The sequence below is a fragment of the Hydra viridissima genome, unplaced genomic scaffold (genome assembly GCF_058129835.1).
Source record: "Hydra viridissima isolate aposymbiotic clone 2 unplaced genomic scaffold, HvirCarnegie_v1 scaffold_8, whole genome shotgun sequence".
Lineage (NCBI taxonomy): Eukaryota > Metazoa > Cnidaria > Hydrozoa > Anthoathecata > Hydridae > Hydra > Hydra viridissima.
In genome coordinates, this window is record NW_028324307.1 from 13,283,934 (window position 1) to 13,296,847 (window position 12,914).

At 33.8% G+C, this 12,914-nt stretch overlaps 1 protein-coding gene across 2 annotated transcripts in view; it reads right to left on the reverse strand.

Annotated features, from left to right (window-relative positions):
* LOC149885205 (uncharacterized) overlaps nucleotides 1-12,914 on the reverse strand; it is a 32,574-nt gene that overhangs the window by 8,799 nt on the left and 10,861 nt on the right. Inside the window, exons 3-11 of one of the 2 annotated variants that reach the window (XM_090095171.1) lie at nucleotides 6,108-12,512; nucleotides 5,763-5,906; nucleotides 3,528-3,671; nucleotides 2,880-3,002; nucleotides 1,973-2,116; nucleotides 1,631-1,753; nucleotides 1,213-1,329; nucleotides 426-554; nucleotides 235-316 (exon numbers count right to left, since the gene is read on the reverse strand). In XM_090095171.1, coding sequence (XP_089951297.1) covers nucleotides 235-316; nucleotides 426-554; nucleotides 1,213-1,329; nucleotides 1,631-1,753; nucleotides 1,973-2,116; nucleotides 2,880-3,002; nucleotides 3,528-3,671; nucleotides 5,763-5,906; nucleotides 6,108-12,512 — 7,411 coding nt within the window. Of the gene's footprint in view, nucleotides 1-234; nucleotides 317-425; nucleotides 555-1,212; nucleotides 1,330-1,630; nucleotides 1,754-1,972; nucleotides 2,117-2,879; nucleotides 3,003-3,527; nucleotides 3,672-5,762; nucleotides 5,907-6,107; nucleotides 12,770-12,914 lie in introns of those variants that run through there. The other variant, XM_090095170.1, reaches the window with a different exon arrangement.

The following is a 12,914-nucleotide window of genomic DNA, read 5'->3' on the forward strand; positions in this document are numbered from 1 at the left end:
ATTTCTGAGTAAACGGTAATGAGTCAAAACCTACTTTTTTTTATTCTATTAAAAAATAACCTATTTACCAAATTGGAAAAATAATTATTTTGATATCTATTTCCGCTAGATTTTTATTCAAGAAAAACCGAAGATTAGATTTGAAAATTCTGCAATCGTTTAAACTTTCGTGAATAGCTGTATGTGAATAAACACTTTAAATAATAGTGAAGTGAATCAATAAAACAAAAATACTTTATTTCATCTTCATCTACATCTTTTAAGGGCACTAAAGCAATTACAAAAGATGTTGACGTTATAGCCAATGGTGGAGGGCCTAAAAAATAAAATTAACTTTTAAAATTGTTTCTCAACTACAACAGAATGATATTCAAAACACTGGACCCTTAAATTCACAAATAGTAAAAAAGTCAGAAAAAAAATACCAGAACAGCTGTCATTAGTTTCACTTAAAACCCAATCTCCGCTGCAAGAGCAATTAAAACTACGGAAGGTATTGTTGCAAACACCATAAAACCAGTTGCAAGCTTTGTTTACAACACACTCATCAATATCTAAATGCAACAAACTGATTTTCAAATCTAAAAATCATTCAAGAAGATTTCACTTAAATTCTATTATTTTATTGGGGGAAATGGGGTGGTGGAGGGCTACAAGAAAAAAAAACTGCAATATTCTATTGACCGATTCTAGTGATCACACTGCAGAACTTAACAGCTTTAGAAGGTACTGCTTGGTCATCATTCGTTAGAATGAGTAGGTCAGATGGTTTGATGAGATAAATGTTTAAAGCTCAATTATTACCAATTGTTTATATGAAGAAAACTGCTTTAACAACCCATCTCTCGAAAAGGAGTAAAAAAAATGTTGTCTGCCATTTTTAATTAGTTTATGGTTAACTAGTCAATACTCCTAGTCATTATGCAAACAGAAATTTAACAACTTTACTCAGCTTTTTGTTACTTTTAAATCATAGATTAGAAGCACATGTAAATAACATGCTTAACAACATAAACTGCCGAAAGCCAAAAAAAAAATAAAGTCAAAATGATATTTTTGTATATGCATAGCATTTTTATGTTTAAAATTGTCACTACCTGATCACAAACCTTAAAACAATCAATAACTGAGAAGACAATGTCAATAATAAAGAGAAAAAAGAAGCTCTACATATGAACTAAAAAAAAAAATTTTAGTTGTTGCAACTCTAACCAACACAGCTTGTTCCATTTAACTGCAGCCCATCTTCACACAAGCAGCTGTAACTTCCTATTGTATTTTTGCATATGCTATATTGCCAGTTACAAGTAGTAGCACACTCATCAATATCTAAATTGTTCATTAGGTTCATAAAAAAGTCAACATAGAAACTACTTTGATCAAATGATTTATAAAAACTCAAGTCTTCAAAATTTGATATCAATTTTTATATAAATTTACAAACTGCACAGTTTTTTATAATAACTTTATATGTAGCCTTAATTTTCATAAAAGTCTTGGAAGTCATCTAATTCTTTTAAATTTAAAAAAAAAAAATCTAAGAAATTCAACTTTGATCACAAAGCAGTATCTTTAATGTTTAAATAGTAAAAAAAAAAAAAAAATATTTAAAAATGAGTTGACACTTTACCAATGCATTCAGTTCCATTGCCATTTAATTTGAAGCCGCTTTCACAAGCACATTCGTAGCTACCATTAAGATTTTTGCATTTACTATGTGGCCAGTTACAAGTGTACTTACATTCATTAATATCTAAATTTAAAGTGAAACAAAAAAGAATCAAAACAAAGTTGGAAGATTAATGTTGATATTTAAGTTATAATGTGAAGAAAGGTTATACAAATCATTACTAACAAAGTTGTACCATGTCATGATACTGACATCTTTAAACCAAGAAAAACATAAAAAGTTTTTCAAAAAACATTAAAATGTTTTATTAAAATGTTTTTTAAATAAATGTAAAAAACATACCATTGCAGACAGTGTTTTTACTGAGTGGGCCTTTTGGTGCATAACCAGGCAAACAACTGCACACAAAACCACCAACAGTATTAGTGCAGACAGAAGCATTTGAACAACTTGTGTCAACACTTTCATTCATACATTCATCAAAGTCTGATCAAAGATGACAAAGTTATCTTACATTATCAGTAAAAATGACAAAAAAATTAAAAAATTATTAAAATAATAAATAGTTTATCAAGTTCATGAATAAGTTAATATATAAACTACTTAGGTCAAGTGAATTATATAAAAAAATGGCAAAACACATCAAAATTTGATATAGAACTTTTTGTTCATCACTAAAATTTTCTTTTAGAACTTTAAAGCCAGTCTCAATTTTTATAAAGTTATTGACTTATTTGGAAACTCTTAATCACTAAATTTTCAAAATGTAAATAATTCAAGTTTGATTCCAAATTTCTTTTTCTAGAAAAAAAAAAAAAAAGAATGAGCCAACAAAATACTGATGCAATCATCTCACATTTGCATATGAAAAAAAAGACATTTTATATGAGCTAATAATGAATGAACAGATTAAAATGAAAATAATACTTAATGATAAAAAAAAAAAACATTAGCACAAAGGAACATACTGTCAAATAAATTATTTTCAATATAATACATTTTAAAAGCCTTATGTGCATAAAGATGCCTAAAATCTTTTAATTCAATTTTACACTCAGAGGCTTACATATTTAAATGAATGTCTATAGCCTTACTTTTCTTTTTATTGAAAACAGAAAAGATATGGTAAACTACTATGTGCCAAAAATCTGAATGCATGGATTGTTTCCATAATTACCTTCAGTTTTACACTTGCAATCTTAAAAGAGTTATATACCTTAAAAGAGTTCAAATATAGAGCATCACATACCCACACAGCTGGTCCTATTTTCATTTAACTGATAACCAGTTTCACAAGAACACAAGTAACTACCATTAGTATTGAAGCACTTGCTAAGATTCCAATTGCATGTGGAGAGACACTCATTAATATCTAAAAATTAAAAGAATACAACAAACGTTCATGGGGGCCAGTAGGAAAAAATATGGGCAAAGGAAGATTAAAGTGAGATTAAAATTGTTGGAAACACAGTTTGTATTTTCCCTTTTCTCTAAAAGTTTTTATCCTAATTTTAATAAGACATAAGTTCTTAGATAAATAATTAGAGAAAAGCTGTTAATACAAACCAAATCAGATACATAAACTAAATTCTTATAACAGAAGAAGGGACTTCAAAAGTTTAAAAAAGGGTAATTATGATAAAAAAGATACACCATAGCAAACTAATTAATAGCCTAGAGAGTTAGCCAGAGTGTAACCAAGTCAGCATTAACAAACAAAACATCCGATTGTGTTTTTATAAGCAGATGAACATACATGCAAGTGTAAAGCAAATACAATTCTTTAAAACATTTTTTAACTGACTTATTGCTGAAATAAAAATCTCAAAAAAAAAGAAAAAAAAAACACACACACTTCTGTATAAAACAATTTAACTTTATTACAAATAACATTTACCAATGCAAACAGTGTTCTTGCTAAGACTGCCATTATGGGAATAACCAGGTAAGCATTCACAAACAAAAGAACCAACGGTATTTCTGCAAACAGATGAACTTGTGCAGTTTGTACCCTCACTTTTTATTTGGCATTCATTAATATCTAAATGCAATTTTATAACTCATACCATTTTTGTAAAAAACTAACCCAAAAAATACAATAGCATCTGAGCTGATTCGCCATCAAATACTAAATATATAAATGCTATAAATATAAACCCTACACAAAACCTTAAAATTTATAGAGAAAAGGTAATTAACCACTATTAATAAGACAATTGCAATTGCTTTTTCTAAATAAAATGTTAAAAGATAAAAAATAAATCCTATTTGAAATTCAAACATTAACAAAATATTGCAATTTTTTGTTCATAACTTATTTTTTGTAAATACTACCTTAATGTTTTTGCATAAAATTTCAAGTCTATTCGTTAAAAAAATTTATGAGATTTTATTCCTTTGAATCTCAAACTTATCAATTGAAACTTAAAAAATTGAAATTAAACAACCTACTAATTTAAACTAAAGTTTAAATAAAATACATAAAATAGGTGTGGGTAAAATGATGTGGGTGGTAAACAAAATTTGCCCATAAAGTAAAAGTGACATAAAAAAGTCATATTTATTTAAAAATTATCATTCAAAATACATGAGAAAGAAAAAATATCTTATACTTTCAAGTTACAAAAAAAAAAAAGAAAGAAAGAAGAAGAAAAAAAAAAAAACTTGACACCATAACAATTAATGTGTTCAAGCCTTTTCTTCACACTCTCAGCATGCTTTTATATAATAACTCAAATCTATTTTATTGATGTATGAAATTATCTTATTTTTCAAACTCACATGAATTTTGCTTTTCCAATCACCCTCATACACATTTACTTTCAAATTTCCCTAAAACTAGTAGATTAGTTCAGCATTTGACAAATTAACTAAGCTTATATTTTTTGGGGTACTTCAAAACTTGCAGAATGTAGTGAGAACTTGCCAAAATACTTAGCCATCAAAAGAATAGTGCTTCTTAACAAAAGCCCCAAAAAACTTTTGTTTGCAACATGTTAAGTAGCCGCTTTAAATCACTTGATGTGAGACTCCCTTTGGGTAACAAAGTTCTCTTAGAGATTTTGTAACATACTTTATACTGTTGTTTTAATGTCATTATTACCTTTGGTTACTATTTTAACAAGTCAACTGCTTCTTTATCATCATCAATTTCTCTTATTTACTTATTCCAATGAACAACAGAGCTTTAATTGTGTACCATCACAACAAAAACCTTCTTGTATAATTGAGAGATAAACGAGATAGACGATAAAGATAAACAAGATAAACAAGAATAATTTTGATAAAACCTTTAAATCTCAACTTTAATGTTACCAAACTTTGCTATTGTGAAATAAAATAACCAAAAAATTGATTATAAAGTTTTTTATTATTACTTTGTAAAATCAAATTTTCAACAGAAATAAATATAATAACATTTAAGTTGCCAGCCATTATTAGAGGTGAATCCAAATCAAAAGAGAAAAAAATTTAGTTTTTAGAAAACATTATTATTCATTTGTAAAAACAAAAGGCAAATAAATAAAAAGTTTGGAGGATAAAAAAATCAACAAACGAAACTGAGTTGATCAAAACATGAGCCAAAACATTGGCTGGTTTCATATTGGAAATTTTCCATGAAAGTATGGAGAGATTAAAAATAAGCTTAAAAATAGATTAAAAATAGGCTTAAAAATAGAACTGAAAGTTCCTTTAACTAAGTTTAATTCAATTATTACTTTAATTTAAGCCAATTTAATAAATAAAAGCACACGAAAAACAGTTCTTATGATTTTCTGAGAAGGTTTTTTACATAAACATCAAAAACATTCAAAAGATTGTTTAAAATACAATAAAATAAACTTAACTAAACAGCAGTAAAACAAAGGGAACACTCTTCAATACTGCATAAAAATAATTAAAATCTAAATATTTTATCACAGTAAAACTACTGGATATAATCCATTGAAAAGTAGATTGTTGATGGTAAGTAAACAAACTTAAAAAAGAAAACAATATTGAAAATAAAAAAAATAAATAAAAATAAACTCAACAAAAACATAGACACTAGGTGTTAATAAAATATTTAGTATCAAAGGGTTTAAAGAAAGAGTGTTTTCATATTTCTAAAACGAATAAATAAAAAACTCACCAGTACAGATTGTGTTCTTACTAAGATTACCAATATGAGAAAATCCAGATAAGCATTCACAAACAAATGAACCAAAAGTATTCAAGCAGGTTGATGAATTGGAGCATTCAGTACCAGATATATTTAAAGAGCACTCATCAATATCTGCTTAAACAGAAATAAACTTTAATAATCAGTAGAAACAGATATGAATAAAAAAAACACAAAACTGAAAAGAAAAAAACATACAAAAAATCATCAGAACCAAAATCTAATTATAAAACTAAAAACAGACCAATTAGCAAATAAAAGAAAAAATATTAGCAAGATTGTAAACAATTTAAAAGGATGAAATTTAATAATCACTTGTGGTAGTTGAAGCTAGAGTTATGAGAGTTAAAGCTCCAGTTGAAGTAGTACCAGCAACACCAGTGATAGTTGCTGATGTAGTTACAGTTGCCTCAGTTAAAGTGGTTGAAGCTTGAGTTAAGATAGAAGCATCCTGGGTTGATGTAGTTGCAGCTTGAATTGTTGTAGTTGCAGCATAAGATGTTGATGTTGCAGCTTGAGTTGTTGTAGTTACAGCATGAGATGTTGCGGCTTGAGTTATGGTAGTTAGTGATTCATTTGTCGTAGTTGCAGCTTGAGTGTAAGTAGTTACAGCTTGAGCTGTTGTTATTGGAGCTGGAGTTATTAAAGTTACAGCTTGAGCTGTTGTAGTTGCAGCTTGAGATGTTGCAGTTGCAGCTTGAGTTGTGGTAGTTGGTGATTCAGTTGTAGTAGTTGCAGCTTGAGTTGAAGTAGTTGCAGCTTGAGTTGTAGTAGTAACAGCTTGAGTTGTTGTAATTGCAGCTTGAGTTGTTGTAGTTGCAGCTTGAGTTGTGGTAGTTGGTGATTCAGTTGTAGTAGTTGCAGCTTGAGTTGAAGTAGTTGCAGCTTGAGTTGTAGTAGTAACAGCTTGAGTTGTTGTAATTGCAGCTTGAGTTGTTGTAGTTGCCGCTTGAGATGTTGCAGTTGCAGCTTGAGTAGTGGTAGTTGGTGATTCAGTTGTAGTAGTTGCAGCTGGAGTTGTTGTAGTTAAAGCTTGAGATGTTGCAGCTGTAGCTTGAGTTGTGGTAGTTGGTGATTCAGTTGTAGTAGTTGCAACTTGAGTTGAAGTAGTTGCAGCTTGAGTTGTAGTAGTAACAGCTTGAGTTGTTGTAATTGAAGCTTCAGTTGTTGAAGTTGCAGCTTGAGATGTTGCAGTTGCAGCTTGAGTAGTGGTAGTTGTTGATTCAGTTGTAGTAGTTGCAGCTTGAGTTGTTGTAGTTGCAGCAACACTTGCAGACCATACTGACACACTTGCAGTAGATGCTAATTGATTAGGGTTTGATGCAGCTTGAGTGATGGTAGATGAAAATTCGGTTAATGATATTAGAGCTTCAGTTGATGTAGTTGCAGCAACACTTGCAGACAATACTGACACAGTTGCAGTAGATGCTATATTTGAAGTGGTTGAAGCAGCTTGAGTCGTGGTAGATGAAAAATCGGTTAATGATGTAAGAGCTTCAGTTATTGAAGTTGCAGCAACACTTGCAGACCATACTGACACAGTTGCAGTAGATGCTAATTTTGAAGTGGTTGAAGCAGCTTGACTGGTAGTAGATGAAAATTTGGTTAATGATGTTAGAGCTTCAGTTGATGCAGTTGCTGCCACACTTGCAGACCATACTGACACAGTTGCAGTAGATATTAATTGATTAGGGGTTGATGCAGCTTGAGTGGTGGTAGATGAAAACTCGGTTAATGATGGTAGAGCTTCAGTTGATGTAGTTGCAGCAACACTTGCAGACCATACTGACACAGTTACAGTTGATGCTAATTGATAAAGGGTTGATGCAGCTTGAGTAGTGGTAGTTGAAAAATTGGTTAATGATGTAAGAGCTTCAGTTGTTGTAGTTGCAGCAACACTTGCAGACCATACTGACACAGTTGCAGTTGATGCTAATTGATAATGGGTTGATGCAGCTTGAGTGGTGGTAGATGAAAATTCGGTTAATGATGTTAGAGCTTCAGTTGATGTAGTTGCAGCAACACTTGCAGACCATACTGACACAGTTGCAGTAGATGTTAATTTTGAAAAGATTGAAACAGCTTGAGAGGTGGTAGATAAAAACTCGGTTAATGATGTTAGAGCTTCAGTTGATGTAGTTGCAGCAACACTTGCAGACCATACTGACACAGTTGCAGTAGATGCTAATTTTGAAAAGTTTGAAACAGCTTGAGAGGTGGTAGATAAAAACTCGCTTAATGATGTTAGAGCTTCAGTTGATGTAGTTGCAGCAACAGTTGCAGACCATACTGACACAGTTGCAGTAGATGCTAATTTTGAAAAGTTTGAAACAGCTTGAGAGGTGGTAGATAAAAACTCGGTTAATGATGTTAGAGCTTCAGTTGATGTAGTTGCAGCAACAGTTGCAGACCATACTGACACAGTTGCAGTAGATGCTAATTTTGAAAAGTTTGAAGCAGCTTGAGAGGCGGTAGATAAAAACTCGGTTAATGATGTTAGAGCTTCAGTTGATGTAGTTGCAGCAACACTTGCAGACCATACTGACACAGTTGCAGTTGTTGCTAATTGATTAGGGGTTGATGCAGCTTGAGTGGTGGTAGATGAAAATTCGGTTAATGATGTAAGAGCTTCAGTTGTTGTAGTTGCAGCAACACTTGCAGACCATACTGACAAAGTTGCAGTAGATGCTAATTTTGAAAAGTTTGAAGCAGCTTGAGTGGTGGTAGATAAAAACTCAGTTAATGATGTTAGAGCTTCAGTTGATACAGTTGCAGCAACACTTGCAGACCATACTGACACAGTTGCAGTTGATGCTAATTTTGAAGTGGTTGAAGCAGCTTGACTGGTGGTAGATGAAAACTCGGTTAATGATGTTAGAGCTTCAGTTGCTGTAGTTGCAGCAACACTTGCAGACAATACTGACACAGTTGCAGTAGATGCTAATTGATTAGGGGTTGATGCAGCTTGAGTGGTGGTAGATGAAAATTCGGTTAATGAAGTTAGAGCTTCAGTTGATGCAGTTGCTGCCACACTTGCAGACCATACTGACACAGTTGCAGTAGATGCTAATTTTGAAAAGTTTGAAGCAGCTTGAGAGGTGGTAGATAAAAAATCGGTTAATAATGTTAGAGCTTCAGTTGATGTAGTTGCAGCAACACTTGCAGACCATACAGACACAGTTGCAGTAGATGCTAATTTTGAAGTGGTTGAAGCAGCTTGACTGGTGGTAGATGAAAACTCGGTTAATGATGTTAGAGCTTCAGTTGTTGCAGTTGCAGCAACACTTGCAGACCATGCTGACACAGTTACAGTAGATGCTAATTTATTTGGGGTTGATGCAGCTTGAGTGGTCGTAGTTGAAAAATCGGTTAATGATGTTAGAGCTTCAGTTGATGTAGTTGTAGCAACACTTGCAGACCATACTGACACAGTTGCAGTTGATGCTAATTGATAATGGGTTGATGCAGCTTGAGTGATGGTTGTTGAAAAATCGGCTAATGATGTTAGAGCTTCAGTTGTTGTAGTTGCAGCAACACTTACATACCATACTGACACAGTTGCATTAGATGCTAATTTTGAAGTGGTTGAAGCAGCTTGACTGGTGGTAGATGAAAACTCGGTTAATGATATTAGAGCTTCAGTTGATGTAGTTGCAGCAATACTTGTAGACCATACTGACACAGTTGCAGTAGATGCTAATTTTGAGGTGGTTGAAGCAGCTTGACTGGTGGTAGATGAAAACTCGGTTAATGATGTTAGAGCTTCAGTTGATGCAGTTGCAGCAACACTTGCAGACCATACTGACACAGTTGCAGTAGATGCTAATTGATTAGGGGTTGATGCAGCTTGAGTGGTGGTAGATGAAAATTCGGTTAATGAAGTTAGAGCTTCAGTTGATGCAGTTGCTGCCACACTTGCAGACCATACTGACACAGTTGCAGTAGATGCTAATTTTGAAAAGTTTGAAACAGCTTGAGAGGTGGTAGATAAAAACTCGGTTAATAATGTTAGAGCTTCAGTTGATGTAGTTGCAGCAACACTTGCAGACCATACAGAAACAGTTGCAGTAGATGCTAATTTTGAAGTGGTTAAAGCAGCTTGACTGGTGGTAGATGAAAACTCGGTTAATGATGTTAGAGCTTCAGTTGATGCAGTTGCAGCAACACTTGCAGACCATACTGACACAGTTGCAGTAGATGCTAATTGATTAGGGGTTGATGCAGCTTGAGTGGTGGTAGATGAAAATTCGGTTAATGATGTTAGAGCTTCAGTTGATGCAGTTGCTGCCACACTTGCAGACCATACTGACACAGTTGCAGTAGATGTTAATTTTGAAAAGTTTGAAGCAGCTTGAGAGGTGGTAGATAAAAACTCGGTTAATAATGTTAGAGCTTCAGTTGATGTAGTTGCAGCAACACTTGCAGACCATACAGACACAGTTGCAGTAGATGCTAATTTTGAAGTGGTTGAAGCAGCTTGACTGGTGGTAGATGAAAACTCGGTTAATGATGTTAGAGCTTCAGTTGTTGTAGTTGCAGCAACACTTGCAGACCATGCTGACACAGTTACAGTAGATGGTAATTTATTTGGGGTTGATGCAGCTTGAGTAGTGGTAGTTGAAAAATCGGTTAATGATGTTAGAGCTTCAGTTGATGTAGTTGCAGCAACACTTGCAGACCATACTGACACAGTTGCAGTTGATGCTAATTGATAATGGGTTGATGCAGCTTGAGTGATGGTTGTTGAAAAATCGGCTAATGATGTTAGAGCTTCAGTTGTTGTAGTTGCAGCAACACTTACATACCATACTGACACAGTTGCATTAGATGCTAATTTTGAAGTGGTTGAAGCAGCTTGACTGGTGGTAGATGAAAACTCGGTTAATGATACTAGAGCTTCAGTTGATGTAGTTGCAGCAACACTTGCACACCATACTGACACAGTTGCAGTAGATGCTAATTTTGAAGTGGTTGAAGCAGCTTGACTGGTTGTAGATGAAAACTCGGTTAATGATGTTAGAGCTTCAGTTGATGCAGTTGCAGCAACACTTGCAGACCATACTGACACAGTTGCAGTAGATGCTAATTGATTAAGGGTTGATGCAGCTTGAGTGGTGGTAGATGAAAACTCGGTTAATGATACTAGAGCTTCAGTTGATGTAGTTGCAGCAACACTTGCACACCATACTGACACAGTTGCAGTAGATGCTAATTTTGAAGTGGTTGAAGCAGCTTGACTGGTGGTAGTTGAAAATTCGGCTAATGATGTTAGAGCTTCAGTTGTTGTAGTTGCAGCAACACTTGCAGACCATACTGACACAGTTGCAGTTGATGCTAATTGATAATGGGTTGATGCAGCTTGAGTGATGGTTGTTGAAAAATCGGCTAATAATGTTAGAGCTTCAGTTGTTGTAGTTGCAGCAACACTTACATACCGTACTGACACAGTTGCATTAGATGCTAATTTTGAAGTGGTTGAAGCAGCTTGACTGGTGGTAGATGAAAACTCGGTTAATGATACTAGAGCTTCAGTTGATGTAGTTGCAGCAACACTTGCACACCATACTGACACAGTTGCAGTAGATGCTAATTTTGAAGTGGTTGAAGCAGCTTGACTGGTTGTAGATGAAAACTCGGTTAATGATGTTAGAGCTTCAGTTGATGCAGTTGCAGCAACACTTGCAGACCATACTGACACAGTTGCAGTAGATGCTAATTGATTAAGGGTTGATGCAGCTTGAGTGGTGGTAGATGAAAATTCGGTAAATGATATTAGAGTTTCAGTTGATGTAGTTGCAGCAACACTTGCAGACCATACTGACACAGTTGCAGTAGATGCTAATTTTGAAGTGGTTGAAGCAGCTTGAGTGGTGGTAGTTGAAAATTCGGCTAATGATGTTAGAGCTTCAGTTGTTGTAGTTGCAGCAACACTTGCAGACCATACTGACACAGTTGCAGTTGATGCTAATTGATAATGGGTTGATGCAGCTTGAGTTGTGTTAGATGAAAAATCGGTTAATGATGTTAGAGCTTCAGTTGATGGAGTTGCAGCAATACTTGCAGACCATACTGACACAGTTGCAGTAGATGCTAATTTTGAAGTGGTTGAAGCAGCTTGAGTGGTGGTAGTTGAAAAATCGGCTAATGATGTTAGAGCTTCAGTTGTTGTAGTTGCAGCAACACTTGCAGACCATACTGACACAGTTGCAGTTGATGCTAATTGATAATGGGTTGATGCAGCTTGAGTTGTGTTAGATGAAAAATCGGTTAATGATGTTAGAGCTTCAGTTGATGGAGTTGCAGCAATACTTGCAGACCATACTGACACAGTTGCAGTAGATGCTAATTTTGAAGTGGTTGAAGCAGCTTGAGTGGTGGTAGTTGAAAAATCGGCTAATGATGTTAGAGCTTCAGTTGTTGTAGTTGCAGCAACACTTGCAGACCATACTGACACAGTTGCAGTTGATGCTAATTGATAATGGGTTGATGCAGCTTGACTGGTGGTAGATGAAAATTCGGTTAATGATGTTAGAGCTTCAGTTGATGCAGTTGCAGCAACACTTTCAGACCATGCTGACTCAGTTGCGGTAGAATCTAATTTATTAGGGGTTGATGCAGCTTGAGGTGTGGTAGATGTATATACAGCTGCGGTGGTGGTAGCTTCAGTTGTTGTAGCTGCCACCACACTAGTAGACCATACTGACTCAGATGCAGTAGATGCTATGTAAGTAGTGGTAATTAAGTTTAGACTAGTTGAAATCCACTCTGTATTACTAATATAAACCATTAGAAGCATACATGCATATCAAAACATACCTCTAAAAGCATTTTATGTTTAAAATTGAAGGAGATATATTTATATAGGTTTAACTTAAGATTTTTTGGTGAAGACTTTTAAAGTCTTAAACTTAAAAAATGGTCTTATCAATTTTGCTTTTCATTTTTTCAGTTTTTCATATAAGTTATGTGTTACTTAAAATGAATGGAAGGTTAACCGTTTGCCCTAAAGCGCCTTACAGCCTACTGTGTTATGTTTGAAATAATATATGCTGGGTTAATTTCAACAACTTGGTACACTAAACTACTAGAAGTGATTAATGTAATTTGCAAACAACAATTTAA